Raw genomic sequence first — 19,124 nt, 5'->3', positions numbered from 1 at the left:
TTTTTAAAGTGGGGAGGAGACAGAACACTTTAAGGAAATGCAGCGTTTTCTAGACAGTGAGGGGCTGAGGTGTGACGGTCAGATACAAAATATTACAGTTTGTTCTGATGCACCTGACACAGCACTGTTTGGTATACCTTCATGGAAGTGATCAACCCGCATAAATATTCTCAGACGTGGTGACAAAGTACAAACCGATCACAATGCCATTCACCAAATCTAGTCTCAGATACATGGTCTGAATAATTTCACCAGCCTCTGAGCCTCTGAACCAGGTTCTTCTGGAATGGTTCCCCACAAAACACCCACCAGCTACCATGTCTCTACAAGACCCCTGAGGTCTGCACGCAAGGAACCATGCCTGGTGCAAATGCCGGTGGTGTCACCCAAGCAGCTCCAGCAGGGGGTGCCATCCTCTGGGACCCAAGGGCAGGCTGGGCAGGAAGCACCGGGTCACACTTGCCACCGGCATCCTGAAAGTGACCCGCCGCGGGCTAGGATGTAAATATCTGCGGGCACCCAGGAGACAGGCAGAGTCAAGTGACTTCAGCAAATAAGAGTGGAGCTTAGGGTTGAGGCTGAACAAACGATGAAATCATTTGTTAAGTAAATTCAAAAGGGATTTGTTTTAACCAGCAGTAAATGCCAGAGCCAGGATCCCTCAAGTTTCTACCTCTTTCTCGTTTGGAAACCGGCACACGGGCTTTTCGCGTGACATGTGCTCGAGGAAATAATGCCATGCAGACGTGCTCTCCTCCACTCAGGTCAAAAACCAGTCTTTCCTTCCCTGCAGTCTCCGCCTCTCCCCATTACCAATCTTATTTCTGTGCCAGCCTTCTACCACCCACCAAAAGCTCAATCTCACCCCCGCCAATTCACCTCTGCTCTTTATAATCCAGGCTTACCACTCCCGGCTCCGGACGGTCCCCACGTCTCACCAGGACACATCACAGCCACGTCCCCACAGGAAGGCAGCAGAAAGGGCACCTGAATTAAAAGACTGCACTCGCAGCTTGGTTCTCTTTAACTTCAACTCAGGCTTGGATTTTCTCAGTTAGAACACAGATGGTCATGTCTATTTTACCGAACTGCTTTACGAATCAAATGTCTGTGTACCCAGTGAGCCACTCTTTCTCTGCACCATTGCAACTTGCCTGATCACTCAGCTTCCACCCAGCAACCCCTCCAAAGGAGGCCACTCCAATTCTTTGCCCTCCAACTCCACTTCCTCACAGAGACCCCATCAAAGATCATCACTGAATTTCCATGAGTTAGAGATACATTTTTAATAATCTGGATACTTTCAAAAAAGACAGGGAAGTCCTGTCGTTACAGAAAAGCTTCACCACCCAACCCCTGCTCCAATACGAAAGAGGCATACTGTCAATAATCAGTGCTTTTAGTTACATTTTAAAATATTCTGAGTTCTGCCTATAGCTCGATGGAGGCTGAGAACCATGAAGCAGCCAGGAGCAAACGACTGTAAACCCAGACCCACCTCCTCTGTGGCTGGTGCCGCCTCGTGGCTGCACCCACCCCCTACCCCTTCTCCCCACCTCTACTCTGGAGCAGAAGTGAGCAAAGTTCTACTTAATAGGTGACATTTCAGGCTTGAGGCCGTGTGGTCTCTATGACAACTACTCAGTTCTGCCTTCTAACTGAAAGCAGCCATAGGCAGTACATAAATGAATGGGCACGGGCTGTGTTTCAATAAAGCTTTATTTACAAAACTGGGTAGCCAGCCCAAGGGGCATGGCTTGCTGACTCTTGCTCCGGAACAAAGCAAAACGCATCATCTCTGAACTGCAATAAAGCCTGTGCTGCAAAAGCAGCACCTCTGCTGGCGTCTGCCTGCTCTGTCCGCTGGCCCTGGACTTGCGTGGGGACACGCTCGATAAGGGGGTCTAAGTCTGCAGGTGACGGTATGGACCACAGTCAAGATCCTGACAGCCCGTCTTTAAGAGGGGCCGCCAGACTAATCCCATTTCAGGTGGGATCACGTGACCTCACTTCCCATGTTTCTCCCCCACCTCACGGCCTCTCTGTTACCATGCAGAGATCAAGTCAGCCTCCAACTTACTAAGAATCTTGCTCTTCTCTCGTTCTGGTCAAAAGAATAAATAACCAGTTGAGGGGGAGGGGGCGAGCTAAGCCCAGGTTTCTACTTGATAAGGACGTACAAGATGTTCTCTAAAAAAATAAGTTACATAAAAACGTCTGGACACAGAGCTCCTAACTAAACCACCAGCCACAGAGAAGACCAGAGCTAAATAAACCCCGCACAGCACGAGCCTCGTCTGCCGTCTGCACACCTTCTCGCCGTCTGCCCATCCTCAGAGCCTCACTCCAGGAGACAGCTGGGCTTGTGTGGCCACGGCGCGCTCACACGACCCCACCAGAGAAGCTTCTCCTGGACCAGACAGAACAGACCTCGGAACCCCAGCGCACCTGGCGCAGCGCACTCCCCGCCGAGCAGCAGCCGGGCCGCCATGGTCCCTCCGCTGGCCTTTCTCAGGCAGACGTGCCCGGGGGGGTGATGCACCACCCGCTCCTCCCTTTCAGCCAGAAAGCCGACCGGGTGTGGCTTTTGCGGCCACCGTCTTCCTCCCTGAGAATCACTGCTGTTCAGGTGCCTGTTTAGGAGATGGGGCCGTGGTCACGACGACCGTGGAGACGGCTTTGGAGGAACCAGAAGCTGTTCCTTGTTGAAGGTGGGACGCGGGGACAGTCTGGATGCGCACCTGTTTGCAGAAAGAGTGTCTGGTCGGCAGACTGCCCGTGGCCCATCAGCTGAGGACGAGCAGCACGGGGCAGGAGGGCAGCCCGACACGCGCAACGGGTGCCCGGACCTCACCTGTGTGGCCTGACCCTGCTGCTGGAGCTGCTGCAACTGCTGGGCGGTGAGGAAACTAACCGGCTTGTTGCCAGCAATGAGCTTCGTGCCTGCTGGCATGGTGGTGAGGATGATGTTGCGGCCCAGCCCGCCAAGGCTGCGGAGGGGAAGCAGGAGTGAGGCATGGCCGGGCCGGGCCAGCATGAGGCCAGGTCTGGGGCCAGCGGAAAACCCCGGCACCCTGGACTGAAATGGAAACCGGCTGCCGAGACCACCTTTCTTCCAGCTTCTATGCTTCCCGTGTCAGAGAAGAGAGCAAGGCCAAAGGCTCCCAGCGCTTTGGATGAAATGGCCCTGTATCCGCTCCGCGACCAGCAGGAGTAACGGACGGGGCCCTAGCAGGTGTGCACTCCTGACCAGAAGCCCAGCCCTGCCAAGGCAGCCGTCCTGAGAGCAGCAGACTTATCTCCTCATGCCCTCCATCCCCATCTAAGTCAGAGCCACGAGACGCCCAGGCCCCCAGGAGGCCCTCACCTCTGAGCCATCCCAGCCCAGGGCTCAGACATCGAGGCGAGGCCTTCCCTAACGCCCATGCTGGGGACTGCCCCCAGCTGTGTCACGCCCACCACCCCCATCCAGCTCCGCCTGTGTCCTCCCCCTTGCTTTCCCTAGAGCACGTCACCGGCCACACAGTACTTTAACTCACTATTCCTCTCCCCACTCACCCTACAGTATAAGCCTGAAAGCAGCACCAACTTCTGTCTGTTTTAATCACTGCTGTACCCACAGCACCTAAAACAACGCGGGTGCTCGAGACTCACTGCTGAGCACAACGGAGGAGCCCAGGAAACCAGCCGCCTTCCCCTGCATGTCTAGGTGTCCCCCCACGGCCGCCCGCCCAACCCTCCACAGCACTTACTTGGCTCCAAGGTTGCCTTTGATGATGGGGGCTGTGACCACACCCTTGCCCTTCATGGGCTGGCTAATGACAGAGAGCGGAACTGTGATCCGCGTAGGCAGCTTCCCCTAGAGAGAAAAAGCAACTAGGTTTACGGAAGAAAAGACCGCCACGCAGCGTCACCCAGCGCCACCCAACATCACCCAGTGCCACCCAGCTGCCATGAGCCTCCTCTCTCCTGCCTCAGGAAGCAGAGCAGCCGCACGCACCTGCCGTCATCAGGGCAAGACATGTGCCTGAACCACCAAGGAAAGCGTGTGTCCACTTCGGCACAGTATGAGCCTGAGCTCCCAGAGGGGAGGGTCTTACTCATCCACGTACCCCCAACACCGGGGACACAGCCAGGTGGAGGAACTGAGCAAGGACAGAGGCACTCAGGAGTGAATACAGCAGGTGCATAACTGCTGCTCCCCTCGAGCAGGCGCACTGCTGGGGAGCACACAGCAGGACACATTCCCTGAGTGCTCTGCTTCTCCCAGAGGTAAGGGAGGTTAGTCAGCGAACACTAGCAATAAACTCAACCACATGACAAGTCCAACCCACAGCTAATAAGAAGGCCCAGAGGAAGAAAAAAGGAGCTGGAAAGACCTGGTATCTTTGGGATTTCATGATGGCTGGGGTTCGGCCACTACACTAGCCCATTTGTAGGTTGCCTGGTTTTTAACCCTTGGTTGATGATAAAATTTATATACAGTAGGATCCTGTGTACATACAACTTTAAAAAAATGATTCAAGAGGGGCAGCTAACAAGATGCAAAGAAAAGGAATCAACATTTCCCACAGGCAAGCTGGTTCTAAAGAAGCCAGGCATTCAGGAGGAAAACTGTATACCAGGGCACCACACTGATCTCCACAGCTGAGCTCAACTGCAGCCCCTTAGAAAGCACGGAAAGATGTCAGTGGGCAAGAGAACACGGCCAGATGGGGCCTCCAAGGGAACCTACTAGGGTTGTATTGTCGTCCTAAGAATCCCTAGTGTTGAGAACAAGACCGCTTCAGACCAGCCGTCCACCAACTTGTGTCCCTCCATGAACTAGCCTACCAGCTGCCTAGACAGACAGACAGGCAGCACCACTCAGTACTTCCTGCCCCACCAAATGCGCTCCGGTTACAGTGACCCTGATTGATGACAACAGGGTAGATACCGCTGGATTCACCTTTCTGTTTCAGAAGGACTCAAGAGAAACAAAAGTGCATCAAGTAAGCACCGTCTCCTCGCTTTCTTATTTTAACTTCTCTGATACGAGAACCCAAACAAACATTTCCTTCAAAGCGACGCTGCACTTCAGGGTTGGCTGGTTGGCTTTACTACCATGTAGGTCCTCCTTCCTCCCACTAATCCTCTGGATTTTATCCAAATTAGTAAGGTTTTACTATATTGCCTGCTTAGAAAAGTAAACTGTATTTTATACCGTCCAGATGCACCCACCATACAGAACAGTGCCCCTTATCTAGAGGTCAAAGAATAAACACATGCACCCAGAAACACACCTGTTGATATGGAAATTTGGTTTATGATAAAGGTAGTACCCTCAAGTTAGTGGGGACGAGGTATACTAGTCATTGATGTTGGAATAATTTGAAAAATATGAGACCTATACCACATGCCATTCACAAAAATATATTTCAAATGGATTTCTCAATTACACTTTTTTTAAACTCTAAAAATATTTTACGAAAATGAGGGCTGACATCTTTATAAGCCTGGAGTAAGAAAGGCACAAGACACGAAACCTAGGAGCCGTAGAAGAAAATGTTGATGGATCTCATCAGATAAAATACCTGCAGAGCAAAAGGCTTCACATGCAAGGTTAAAAATTGACAGACTGGAAGAAAATATTTTCTACACATACAAGAACTAACATGCAGAAGATACAAAGGCTGGTGCCAGCTCACACAATACGAAAAGGCCAAATACCCCAGAAGAAAACTGGCAAAGACTGATTCACCCCTGGAGAGCCCATGCCAACCTCTGGACGAATGGCTGCCCATCCTCACTAACGATCCAGGAAACAGAAAAAGAACTCTCTTTTTACTACTAAGATAGGAACATAAAGTTTAAAAAAACAGGATATCCAGCACGAGGTTAGGGTACGAGGGAAACAGGAAACTAGCTGATGGGGGGAGTGTAGGCTGGTGTGGCCTTTCTGCTAATACAACTGGAGTATCAGAACTTTCAATGTGCACCTCCCCGACCCATGCCAGGAACCTCTGCTCCTGAAATACTGACACATGTTCACATACACAAACATGCACTGTAGCAATGTTTTTAACAAGATACTAAGTATCGTAGGATCTGGAATGAGGCCCAAGACACATTTTTAAATATTTAAATAAAGCAAATCACAGATTGAGGTCTCTCATAGGGATTTTAAAACCACGTAAATATATACGACAATGCCCAGAAAAAGAACTAGGAGGATAAATGCCAAAACACGACAAGTGATGAGCCTCACGAAAGGGGAATCGGAGGTGGTAAGAGGAACTTCATACCTACTCCGTGTACCTCTGCACTGTTTTACTTTTTTTTTTATAACATCTTTATTGGAGTAGAGTTGCTTCACAACGTTGTGTTAGTTTCTGCTATATAACAAAGTGAATCAGCTATATGCATACGTATATCCCCTGCACTGTTCTACTTTTATGAGAACGTATGCCCATGCTACACTTTTGTAAATTTGTCTCAGAATTAAACAGCAAAGTATTTTAGTAAAGAAGCCTGTTTGGGTCAGAGGAGGAGACAGACTCCCAACAAGAGAAGCTTCCCAAGCAGAAGGGCTGGTCTCCACCACCAATGTTACTCACAGCCTGGGACGTGGAAACAACCGTGGTGCTGACGGGGACCTGCCGCACAGCAGGGGCTCCCGTCCCGATGCTGATGGGGGTGCTGGAAGCCCCAGAAGCCACGGCCACAGTCTTGGACACGGCAGCATTCACACTGGGCAAGGACACCGCGGACGTATGGACAGTTCCAGACCCACTGGCCACGGAGGACCCTTGCTTGGCATGGGCTGCAACCGTGATGGTCGGGCCTGCTTTGGGGGGCATCACCCCCAGGCCCTGCACGATGCGGATGGTGGCGGCTGGTTTGGCTTCAGATGAGGCCACTGTGTTTTTCCCCTTCTGGTCAGCCACACTCACGCCAAGCGCTGGCATTAAGCGAAAAGCTGAACTCGAGGCTTCTGTTGGCTTGAGGTCAGGAGTCACTTTGACCACGGTGGTCCCTGGTGGAGTGGATGAGGGGGCACTGGCTGGACTGGCCTTGGCAGGGCTGTCAGCTGCGTGGACTGGGTTGGAAGTGACGTGTAAGGTAGCGGAGATGCCTTTGCCTGTGGGGCCGCTGCCTGTCCCAAAGAGGTCCTGGGTCAGTTTGACTGTGGTGACCTGGGACTTGGCCAACGTGGCCATCATGTCTGGAGTGATCCGCAGAACAGTCTGGCCTTTGGCGTCCGTGGTGATGGAGGAGGGCGGTAGCCGCAGCACATCCTTGCCCTGGACACGGAAGTTAGTGGCTGTGAGTGGGATGCTGCTGCCCGTCTGGGGCTTCACGCCGAGCTGCCCAGTGATTGCCACCTGGAGGGGAAGAACAGCACTGACAAAGGCGTTCGCGAGGCTGAGCTGCTTCCAGAGCATGACTGGGGGAACCTCCACTGCGGGAAATGTGGGTCTCATGTATTTTTCTAACTTTCTATTTTGAAAAATGGAAGACATTCGCCAAAGCAGAAAACAGTCTAACAAATCCATGCACCCATCACACAATTTCAAAAGTTATCACTTGGCCAATTTTATCTATCTTTCCCCACTCTTCAGGGAGCTGGGGTGGGGAGAGGGAGGAGTTGGAATATTTTAAAGTAAACCAATAAGTATCATTTTGCTGATCAACACATTCGTCCCTGGGTATCCAGGGCTGCTCAAGTCCCTGACATAAAATGGCACAGAACAGTCGGCCCTCCGTACCTGCGGGTTCAAAACCAAAATTCCGTCAGTGGTTGGTTGAACCCGTGGAGGCAGAACCCAAGGAAAGAGAGGGCCGACTGGACTTCTACATGTCTCTAACCTAGAAGAGAACTTCTAAATGTAAAAGTAATCCCCTATCATCACCACATAATCACCTGTAAATATTATATCACACACTAGCATTTCCCCTACAGTCTCAAAAACGCCTCACTGTTGTGCCGACCTCCACTTTGAGGCAGCAGCAGGGCCCGGCACTAAAGGGCATGAGCCCCGGGGCCAGACTTCCCAGGTTCACATACCAACTCCTACCTACGGCCAATGTCCACGTGCAACAGGTGCGATCCTTCCAGGCGGGGGACTCTGTGTCTCGTGAGCCGTCCCCCCTCTACTGGGCCACTCATGCCATCGGTCGAGTTCACTCACTATCCATGTCCACTGAGTGGTCACTTCTCAGGCCTCGTCTCACTGCCCTTCACACGCCTGGTGCTGCTACGGACTTCGTGAGCACACTTTCCTCTCAGCCTGTCCCAGTCTCCACACCACAGTGTTTCCTTCTGTTTCAGTGAATGATAGTACCGCCCACCCAGTCACTCAAGCCAAGAGCCACAGGGTCATTCCTGACCCTGTCCTCAAACCACCAGGAAATCACACTGCTCTACCGCCAGGCCCTTGCTCGAAGCCCAGCCCACCGCCCACCTGCACGGCTGCGACTCCCTCCCAACTGGCTTCCCTGCTTCCGCCCTTGGCCCCTAAAGTCCATTCCACACAAAAGCAGTGGAACGGACTTTAGATTTCTTTAAATGTAAACTAGGTCAAGTCATCCTGGCTCACAATCTTCCGATGGCTCCCATCACATTTAAATTAAAAGCAAAGTCTGACGTGACTTAACCACTGGCAACCTCGCCTTCTAACACCTGCGCACTTGCTCACGGAGCCTCCAACAGCGTTCCTGTCGTTCCTCAAACATTCCCAACTCGAGGCCTTTTCACGTGCTGTTCCCATGCCTGGGATGCCTGACCCCGGACAAGCACGGTTCCGCACACTCTCCAGCCTCGCTCCCCACTCTCACAAGCCTTCTCCCTAGAGAGGTGTTCTCTATGACACTAGGAGCCTCAGGAAGGCAGGGGCCTGGTCTGGGTGATGCACAGACTCAGCCCCCAACACCCTGCACAGTGGCCGGCACACAAAAAGCACCCAATAAACATCTGATGAAAAAAATAACGTTGCTTCATCATTAGTGGTCCCATTTCTTCAACAGTAAAACAGGGATAACAAAAGTGCCTGCCCTGTGGTGTTATGAGAATGACATTCGAGTTATTCTATAGGGTTTTAGCTAAGTAAATTCATGAAGAGTCTACTCCAAATCAAGAAACTCAGCTACTTAATGCTGAATTACATGGACAGAAACAGGGGGAAAAAAAAAGACCTCTTTGGCACCTACCAAGCTTGCACTGCCCTTGCTGGAAACTCACGCTTGAAATACCTACGAACTAAGGATCAAAGGTCACAAGCCACTAAGATCTCCAACTATCCTTTGATTCTAGACAAAGGAGTCAGACCCACCCGGACAGCCGTGCACCTACCTGCTTGATAATGTTCTGTCCTGTGACGTTCTGAATGACGGCAGTCGCGGGGGTGCTTGGAGCAGAGCCCCCAGGAGAACTGGTGGCCGGCTTGCTCGCAGGGTTGACTGTGGCAGGGAGACTTGTCACCGTGAGCCCCGCCGGCCCCGGTCGCTGCACAGTGGCCGCCGCAGTCTGAGCTTTGACTGGAACGGTGGCCATTACTGTCTAGTTCAGGGCAGGAGGGCAAGAGCTTAATTAGACACTAAGCCGCAGACCAGCACGTGGAGTGGTCTCCACCTGTCACCACCCAGGAAGCGTTCCTGTAAGAGGGCTTCTAATCTAACAATGCCGAGGGCACACTACCCTCTAAAATGAACAGTGCGGAGTTCTTACCCTTAGGCAGAACATCTTAACTTTCAGGAATACTTTCTCATTTAACATCTCACTTCACCCCTACACACTGAGGGCAAACGTTATACCCCTTTTACAGCAGAGGGACCTGAGGCAGGAGACCCCTGTCTAAAGCACAGCAGTTAGTGGCCTGGCTAAGCCCAGAGGCACAAGGGAAGGAGCCTGGGACCTAGAATCACAGGCCTGGATTTACATCCCACCTCTGTCTACCAGGGTCCTGATGTCACAATCCTGCGTAAATCACTAAACTTCCCAAAGTTCTGATTCCCGACACGTATTCAATAAAACAAAACTGATAACTTGCTTACCAGGCTTTGAACGTTAAATGAGCTGTTGTGATAAACATCATCGTCAGCAGCAGTAACCTGGGTCCTGGGTCCTGACCCAGACTGCCTGGCAGACTCATCACCCCGGCCCCTGGGCCCCGTCCCTCCTTACCTGGGGCCCGCCTTTGGCCTGCACAGCCGTGGCCGGCACGCGAATCTGTGGTCCTGCTGTCATCTGTGGCAGCGTCGGTGCCGGCCCCGCTGACTGAGTCGCAGCAGGAAGGCTGGGCTGGGCCACCACCCGCACTTGGGGGAGTCCAGCCGAGCCGGAGTGGCTCACGACACGGGCAGCAGCCTGAGAACTCGGTGGAGTCTGGCTGGACGCCGGGGAGAGCATGGTTCCCAACTGCGGCATCGTTGGCGAAGACACGAGAAGAACACTGTAAAGAACACACAGGGAAACAACACAGACAACTTAGGACACAGATTCAAAAGAACCCTGGAAGGAGAAAGCTGGAGAGGAAATGGAAGCGCTCACCCCGAAGTGGATTTCACGGGTTCCGAGACAGTCGTGGGGCCACTTTTGTTCACTGATGGCACAGGCGGGGGGGATATGGGCGTGGCGGGCAGAGCAGGAGTGGTGGGGGTCACAGGCGTGACTGGGGTGGGGGGCATGCTGGAGTCGCTGAGGCTCAGCTGGCTCTGCTCAGAAGGGCCAGCGCCGAGGACCTTCACCGAACCCTCCTTGCTGCTGGATTTCTGCACAAGGACGGGGAGCGCACGGACGCGGGCGTGAGCAAGGCCCACGGGGATGCCACAGCCCCTCTGCCGCCATCCCGTGAGGTCACTTACCACCTTGGATGGGGGCTTGGGTTTTTGCTGAAGGGCTTTCCTGGCTTTAGCTGCAGCTGCTTGGGCCTGGTGGATCCGCTCTGTGGACAAGAGTGGGAAGCTTCAGCAACAGCTTACCCTCAGCACAGTGTGGAGGGTGGTCCTACCAAGAGCCAGGGCGCTAAACCGCCTCTACAGCTCTGTCCTGCCCACATGCCAATGAGAAGGAGTGGAGCTGGGGCAGGAGGGCAGAGGCAGCCCTCAGCTGGCTGGGCACACACCGAACTCTTCCTCGCTCCGGTCCCGATGCAGGTAGATCCACAACTTCCGTCCGATGTCGTACTTCACACACGGGTCCTTCTCGTAATGCAGCCGATCCAGGGCACCACTCACCACTGTATTCACCTGAGACCCAGGACAAAGAGGAGGAAGGACCACGCAGGCTCAGACTCGGGGAAAATCCCTGGGTGAGAGGCACAGCCAACACACACATCCCACCTCCCAATGGCTAACCCCATCACTCGGCAAAACAAGAAACTACGAGTCCTGAGAGATGGAGGTGCTGTGCCCCGAAGATGGTGAGCTGAGAGAAGGAGAGCCTCGCCAATGGCAAGATCGAGGGGCAGCACTGCTCTCCTTTCTCAAGACGGCCTCCTTTCCTCTCCATCAGTTTTTTTTTTTTTTTTTGGCTGCACCGCACGGCTTGCAGGATCTTAGGTCCCCGATCAGGGACTGAACCTGGACCCTCAGCAGTGAAAGTGCCGGGTCCTAACCACTGGACCACCAGGGAATTCCCCATCAGTTTTTTTAAATTTTATTTTTACGTTATTCTATCTTGTATCTCCTTGTAAGCTCCCTTAAATCCATCCTGGAACAAAACACGAGCAGCCCTTCCCCTCCTACCTGAGTGCTGGTGACGTCTGGAGCCAGGAACTGGGAGTCCTTGAGCAGCTCGCAGATCTCCGCCCGCGTGCCCTCCCCGTTGGGCAGCCGGGCCGCCGCGTCGCGAACTGACACCAGAAACAGCAAAGCCCGAGCGTCAGCAGGGCTCCCCGGGAGAGCTGTCCCCCAACTGCTGACCAGCAGCAGGTGGACATGGCCCTCTGCAGGCAGCTTCTTCCACACCCTTCACACTTTCAGCCAAGGCTGAAGACCCAGGATCCCTGAGAGTTCAGTGCGTCCAGGAACTCAGGCAGAAAAAAGTTACAACTGTAACTGAAATTCAGCATTTCCCTCCATTGTGAACCAAGGCTGGCATAACCTTTGTTGGCATATGTTGCCAACCATATGATGGCAGTGCCATGATGCTGTAATGGAAATCAGACGTTTTCTTATCACAGCACAGCTGCTGCGGACAACCCAAAATATTATTTCCACTCATCACTAGCTGGGCACTAGAGGAGTCAGAAGACCTGCCACTAGATCTTGTCATTTTTTTTTTTTTTTGCAGTACGCGGGCCTCTCACTGTTGTGGCCTCTCCCGTTGCGGAGCACAGGCTCCAGACGCGCAGGCTCAGCGGCCATGGCTCACGGGCCCAGCCGCTCCGTGGCATGTGGGATCTTCCCGGACCGGGGCACGAACCCGCGTCCCCTGCATCGGCAGGCGGACTCTCAACCACTGCGCCACCAGGGAAGCCCAAAAACATACATTTCTGCACCATAAATCTGTTTTAATATTCTGATAACAATTTCAATATGACTGGTTTCTTTTGTAACTCTGTGCATCTTATTTTAGGCATTTAAAAACTTAATTCTGAGAAGGGGTCCAGAGTTTACCAGACTGCCAGCAATCTGTGGCACAAAAAAGGTTAAAAACCTCACCTTTGTAGGAATCCTAGCCTGGAGGAAGCAAATTCCGACACCTAAGCTAACTGTTTAGCAGCCTGTGAACAGTTCCTGAAGGAAGGTAAACATGAGCCCAGACCCCAGGGAGGAAACACGGATTCTGTGTAGATCTCTGGGGCAGAATCCCTCCTTCCGCGTCCCAAACTGCAAAGCTTCCTGAAGCTACGCTGACCCTCCAGCCTTTGCAATGGGGGCGGGGCGGGGGGGGGAAGCAGACGGAGGCACGCACCCAGGGACAGGATAGTGACGTAGGCAGGACGGTCGGAGCGCAGCAGGGAGTGTTCCCGCGCCTTGTTGAGCGACGTCTCCTTGTCGAACACGCCCTTCACGGGCCCCACCACGGACTCGAAGCCATGCATGCGGAAGGTGAATGCCTTGTGGGGCTGGCTGTACCGGTAACGCTCCTGCCAAGAGAAGGGACGAGGCTCCTGAGTCAGTCACGGGGGCTCTCTCTAGCCACCCCGTGCAGGAGGGGGTCGGCCCGGAGACATTTAAGCATAAAGCAAACAGGCTATTCCACTAGGAACACTGAGCCGACCACAGCGGGAGAAGGATTGTCCCCAAACGCCAGTCACTAGCGAACAGATCAGGAGGTAAATGTGTTGTCTTGTATCTGAAGAAAAACCACCTGACCATTTTTCGTTCCCTTCCTCACACCAGCTCTGCCCCCAAAAGCAATCCCAACCCACGGAATAGCAAGGTTAAGGGTGTGAGTTGCTTCCAAGATTTGGACTCAAGGACAGTCAGGCTCAGAGCTTCTCACCTCATGGCCTCACAGATACAGAGATTTACACCAGGTTCCAGCTTTTTCTTACCTGCTCCTGAAAAACTCGCTTCTCCTCTCCCGTGCTGGGCCGCACCACATAGTCAGTTCTTCTGGAACACAAAGACCTTTGGGTCCATCACCCCTTCTCCAGCACCCCAAACCACTGGGTCCATCATCCCCTCTCCAGCACCCAGAACCACATCCTTTGCAACACGAGTGCTCTATTTGTTCATTAGTGCTCTTATCTTGCAAAGGTCAGAAGTCCACTTTCCAAATCCTGCCAAGTAGCTCCTGTTGGTATTTGCAAAATTACTTGATTCTTAGAAGTCCAGAAAGGTACTGGGTAGGTGGGAAAGAAACTGACGTCGTGTTTTACCTACTGTTTTCAGTACTGTTGCTAAGTAAGCCTAATCTAAAAGTAACAAAGAATTCAGCTTTAGAGGAACAAAGGACTTCAAATTTGTACGATGGCAAGGGTGGTTTTTCTGCTTCCTAGGCAAAAGTACCAAGTAAGTGAGATCAGGGAATTCCCTGGCGGTTCAGTGGTTAGGACTCCGCATTTTCAATGTCGGGGCCTGGGTTTGATCCCTGGTTGGCGAACTAGGCTCCCATAAGCCACGCAGTGCAGCCAAAAACAAAAAGAAAAGAAAAAAGAAATTGAGTTTTATTATGTAAGGCAATGGTTCTGCCACTTTCAGGTTGGTCCTGAGTGCTGGTGTTCAGGAATCTAACTAAAGAGCTATACAACAGCATCAAAGCAATAAAACTCTTAGAATACGTTTAACCAAGGAGGTGGAAGATCTCTACACTGAAAACTACAAGACTTTGATTAAAGAAACTGAAGAAGACACAAGTAAAAAGATACTCTATGTTCAAGGATTGGAAGAATACTGTTAAAATGCCCATATCACCCAAAGTTATCTATAGATTAATGAAATCCCTATGAAAATTCCAATGACTTTTTTCACAGAAATAGAAGAAAACAATCCTAAAATTTGTATGGAACCACAAAAGACCCCGAACAGCCAAAGCAAACCTGAGAAAGAACAAAGCTGGAAACATCACACTTGCTGATTTCAAACTATGTTACAAAGTCACAGTAATCAAAATAGTATGGTACTCTCATAAAAATAGAAACATAAACCAGTGGGACAGAACTGAGAGCCAAGAAATAAACCACTGCATATATGGTCAACTAATACTTGGCAAATGGAGCCAAGAATACTCAATGAGGAAAGAACAGCCTCTTCAATAAACAATGCTGGGAAAACTGGACAACCACAAGCAAAAGAATGAAACTGGGCCCCTACCTTAAACCATTCACAAAAATTAACTTGAAATGGATTACACTTCAACGTAACACCTGAAACTAAACCTCCTAGAAGAAAATATCGGGAAGAAGCTCCTGCACAATGATCTTGGCAATGATTTTTTGGAGATGACACCAAAAGCACAAGCAACAAAAGCAAAAATAAACAAGTAGGACTACCTCAAAGAAAAGCTTCTGTACAGGGGCCTTCTCTGGTGACACAGTGGCTAAGAATTCACCTGCCAATGCAGGGGACACGGATTCAAGCCCTGGTCCAGGAAGATCCCACATGCCTCGGGGCAGCTAAGCCCATGCGTCACAACTACTGAGCCTGCGCTCTAGAGCCCGCAAGCCACAACACTGAGCCTGTGTGCCACAACTACTGAAGCCCGTGTGCCTAGAGCCCGTGCGCCACAACAAGAGAAGCCACCGCAACGAGAAGCCTGTGCACCGCAACAAAGAGTAGCCCCCACTCGCCGCAACTAGAGAAAGCCTGTGCACAACAATGAAGACCCAACGCAGCCAAAAATTAAATAAATTTATTTTTTAAAAAAAGCTTCTATGCAAAGAAAACCATCAACAAAATGAAAAGGCAACCTACAGAATAGCAGAAAATATTTGCAAAACATACATGTAAGAGGTTAATATCCAAAATATTTAAGGAACTCCTACAACTCAAAAGCAAACTACCCAAATAATCCAATTAAAAAACGGGCAAAGGACCTGAACAGACATTTTTCTAAAGATACACAAATGACCAACAGGTACACGAAAAGGTGCTCAACATCACTAATCATCAAGGAAATACAAATCAAAACCACAATGAAATATCACTTCACATCCATTGGAGTACCTATTACCAGAAAGACAAGAAATAACAAGTGTTGGCGAGGATGCAGAGAAAAGGAAACCCTTGTGCACTATGGTGGGAATGCAAACTGGTGTAGCCGTTAGGGAAAGTAGTATGGACGTTCCTCAGAAAACTGAAAACAGAACTACCACATGATCCAGCAATCTTACCTCTGGGAATATTTCCAAAGGAAATGAAACCACTATCTCAAAGAGATATCTGTACCCCCATATTCACTACATTATTTACAATAGCCAAGACATGGAAACAACTGTGAGAGATAAGTGTCCACCAATGGATGAATGGATAAACAAAATGTGTGTGTGTACACGTACACACACACACACACACACACACACACAGCGGAATGTTATTCAGTCATTAAAAAATGTAGGAAATTCTGCCATTTGCAACAACATGGATGGATCTAGAGGGTATTATGCTTAGTGAAATAAGTCAGTGAAAGACAAACACTGTATGATCTCACTTACACATGGAACCTAAAAGAAGCGTAACTCACAGAAACAGAGCCTAGAATGGCAGTTACCAGGGGATGGGGGAAATGGGGAGACACTGGTTAAAGTTATAGAAAGTTCTACGGATCTAACAAATAGCATGGTGACTACAGTCAACAATACTGCATCATATACTTGAATGTTGCTAAGAAAGATCTTAAATGTTTTCACTACAAAAAAAGAACTGGTAATTATGTAAGGTGACGGATGGGTTAACTACCCTTACTGTGGTAATCACTTCACTATATATATGTACATATATGTGTGTGTATATATATATATATATAAATAAAATCAATACACCGTACACCTTAAACTTACACCATGCTTTGTCAATTATATCTCTGCAAAGCTGGGGAGAAAGAAAAGGGACCATGACAGACTGGAAACAGTCACATGAGAGATACAAAGGCTCAGGACGAGGTCGAGACCTAAATCCCAGCCTGGGTCCTGTCACTTACCCTCACACCTCCCTTTCTTTGTAGGTAAAATGAGGAAGATGGGCTGGATAGCCCATTCTCCAGCGGGAACTGAAGGGGGGACCGGGGAAAAGCATGCACCTACAGGTGGATCCCACCTCCTCAGAGACTCATGGGGAAAACACTTCCACTGCTGGGAGCGCGCTGCCTCTTAGCGAGGCTGAGGCAGATAAGGACCAGTGGATCCCGGCATCTCAAGCCCACTCTGGCTCTAACATACAAGGATGTGTCAGCACAACCAGGGCAGTACTGAGATGATGCTTTCTTGGGGCACCATCCTCCGTTAGGGTACTATACTCACACCCGAGGAACAGGCGTTGTGGCATCTGAGCTGTCTTCATTTTCTTGCTGGAGAAAAGGAAAGCAGTAACAGGTAAATGGACTGAAGGATTTTGGCTAACTCAGGGTTCTGGAAGCCCGGCATGAGAAAGCTGGTAGTTCTCAACAACCATACCTTACAGAAGGCCTGGTCTTTAGTTTCCAGCCACAGCTGGAAGAGTGCAGCTAACTCCTTTTCATTATCTTGGGACTGGCCTATTAGAACAAAAAGGCAAAAAATAGTAATATGATCTAAGGATATGACCTAAGGATGCCACTTCCTCCTTACTTGCTGTATCTACATCTGGACCTACAGCGATGGTCCTGTACACAGAATACCCCTCTGCCTGGACATCCACAGGCAGAATGAAACTGGACCCCTGTCTGACACCACTCACAGAAATTACCTTGAAATTAACTGGAAGGGATTAAACACTCACCTTGCTGGATTAACTTGAAGGGTCCGGATGGACATCCGTATGGACAGTCCAGCCAGCACCCTAACTCCTCAGTCGTGTGACCTCAGGGCCTCCTCCCCCGACTCCAGCCTCTCATTCCCACTATCACAACTGGACCTTGTCATTCCCCCAAACGGGACTCTTCAAAATGCCTAATCCAGTTTCTCAACCCTGGCTACGCCTAAGAATCACCTGGAAACTTTTAAAAATGCCAAGGCTTGGGCCCCACTCAACCAATCAATCAGAACCCCTGTGGGTAAGGCCCAGGTACCAGCGTTTTTAAAAAGCTTCCCAACTCGCGGCAGCACACGGCCAGGACTGGGAACCTTCAACTAACCCCGCATCCTGCTCTCTGGCCGCAGCTGCCTCCCCTCCCCTCCCCTCCCCGCTGTCTACCCTCGCCCACCAAAACGTTACCTGGACTCCACCGCACTGCTGGTCCAGACATCCCACTTTCCGGCCCCCTCAGCCCCTCCCTTCACACTTCCCCCACTCGGCGAGGGCCCACGCCCGTCACTTCAACGACAAGCCGAGCCAACACAGCAATACCTAACACCTGTCCCTTCCATCTCTGCATCACTTCCGTCGAGCAAAGCTCACGTCCTAAACCAGCCATACTCTCCACTCGGGCAGCTGCCGGCTGCCGGAGACAAGGCCCAGAGACAGGCAGAGAACACCTCTATCAATGAGCGGACAGCCACCGTCACTGGCCCTCAATCTGCCCGCGAGCCCCGCACTAGCCGGCCTCCCTGCCCGCTGGACAGCAACTGCCCCCCCTTCTCCACCACCCTTCCCGCGCACAGCAGGCCTCCCATCTCCCACAGGAAGGCCACAGACCCATCCCCTCAACTCCCCACGGCGCGACCCAGCAGCCACGGCTCCTCCTCCACCCGGACAGATGTGCTGCCTCCTGCCACCTGAGGCCGGCCCCTGCCCCCAGGAATTCACCCTATGACAGGTGTCCCCTCCTCTCCTGTCCCTCCCCACCGACACTTAAGTCCTCTCCTGGCCACGAGCCCCGCTTCCTCTGCTCCCCTCCGCCACCAAACCTCTAGAAAGCGCTGTCCACACTCACTGTCCCAGGGGGACTGGGAAACGTTTTCCTGCCTGCAGGAAAGGGGGCCTGATCGGTAGCACGTGCAGACCTCTGCGGTGTACGTGAAGGTCAGCAAACCACTTCTGGAAACACAGTTTTGTGGTCATTTGTTTACACCCTGTCTCTGGCTGCTGTGCACAGGGCAGAGTTGAGTAGCCACAGCAGAAAGCATCTGCCCCACAGGCCTGAGACACTTATTACCTGGTCCTATTAGGGCAGCCTCCCCCGGCCGATCCTCCGCCACCAGCCGGACAGGCGGGAAGAGCTGCAGCCAGCCTCACGAGCGGCCTCAGCTCACCTCTGCCCGCAACCGGCATCACCCCACTAAGGAATCACTCCTCCAAGGGAGCCATCATTTCTTTCATGTCCACAAATCCAGTCTTGACCTTCCTGAACCTTAGGAACAATGAAGGTTAATGACCACTCCCCACCTCCTGACTCTCGGACCTCACAGCTTCCGCCTGACTCTGCGGTCACTGCCTCTCCCGTGTCCCCACTCAGCCTCCGCCACCTCGGAGCTTATCAAGGCTTAGCCCCAGGCTCTCTTTCCTCCTCATTCTCCCCATGCCTTTGACTTCGCTTACTGCACATGTGCCCACAGCTTTCTACCCTGACTGTGGGTCTGGACTCTAAACCCACTGCCTACTTAACATGTCCATTTCAACAC

The 19,124-nt window shown here is 51.5% G+C and overlaps 1 protein-coding gene across 7 annotated transcripts in view; it reads right to left on the bottom strand.

Annotated features, from left to right (window-relative positions):
- Window positions 1-1,271: 1,271 nt before the first annotated feature.
- NFRKB (nuclear factor related to kappaB binding protein) overlaps window positions 1,272-19,124 on the bottom strand; it is a 36,595-nt gene continuing 18,742 nt past the window's right edge. For 5 of the 7 annotated variants that reach the window (XM_073807987.1, XM_073807984.1, XM_073807985.1 and 2 more), the window contains 14 exons: window positions 17,040-17,119; window positions 16,887-16,933; window positions 13,482-13,542; window positions 12,896-13,070; window positions 11,725-11,831; window positions 11,103-11,226; window positions 10,843-10,922; window positions 10,529-10,749; window positions 10,163-10,430; window positions 9,332-9,538; window positions 6,597-7,364; window positions 3,753-3,859; window positions 2,855-3,079; window positions 1,272-2,741 (listed from right to left, as the gene is read on the bottom strand). In XM_073807987.1, coding sequence (XP_073664088.1) covers window positions 2,657-2,741; window positions 2,855-3,079; window positions 3,753-3,859; window positions 6,597-7,364; window positions 9,332-9,538; window positions 10,163-10,430; window positions 10,529-10,749; window positions 10,843-10,922; window positions 11,103-11,226; window positions 11,725-11,831; window positions 12,896-13,070; window positions 13,482-13,542; window positions 16,887-16,933; window positions 17,040-17,119 — 2,555 coding nt within the window. In that variant the 3' untranslated portion in view covers window positions 1,272-2,656. The remainder of the gene's footprint in view (window positions 2,742-2,854; window positions 3,080-3,752; window positions 3,860-6,596; window positions 7,365-9,331; window positions 9,539-10,162; window positions 10,431-10,528; window positions 10,750-10,842; window positions 10,923-11,102; window positions 11,227-11,724; window positions 11,832-12,895; window positions 13,071-13,481; window positions 13,543-16,886; window positions 16,934-17,039; window positions 17,120-19,124) is intronic. The other 2 variants (XM_073807989.1, XM_033861795.2) reach the window with 2 other exon arrangements.

The sequence above is a fragment of the Tursiops truncatus genome, chromosome 8 (genome assembly GCF_011762595.2).
Source record: "Tursiops truncatus isolate mTurTru1 chromosome 8, mTurTru1.mat.Y, whole genome shotgun sequence".
Classification (NCBI taxonomy): domain Eukaryota; kingdom Metazoa; phylum Chordata; class Mammalia; order Artiodactyla; family Delphinidae; genus Tursiops; species Tursiops truncatus.
Note: the sequence above shows the minus strand (reverse complement) of the source record. Positions and strands in the feature narration are given on the sequence as shown.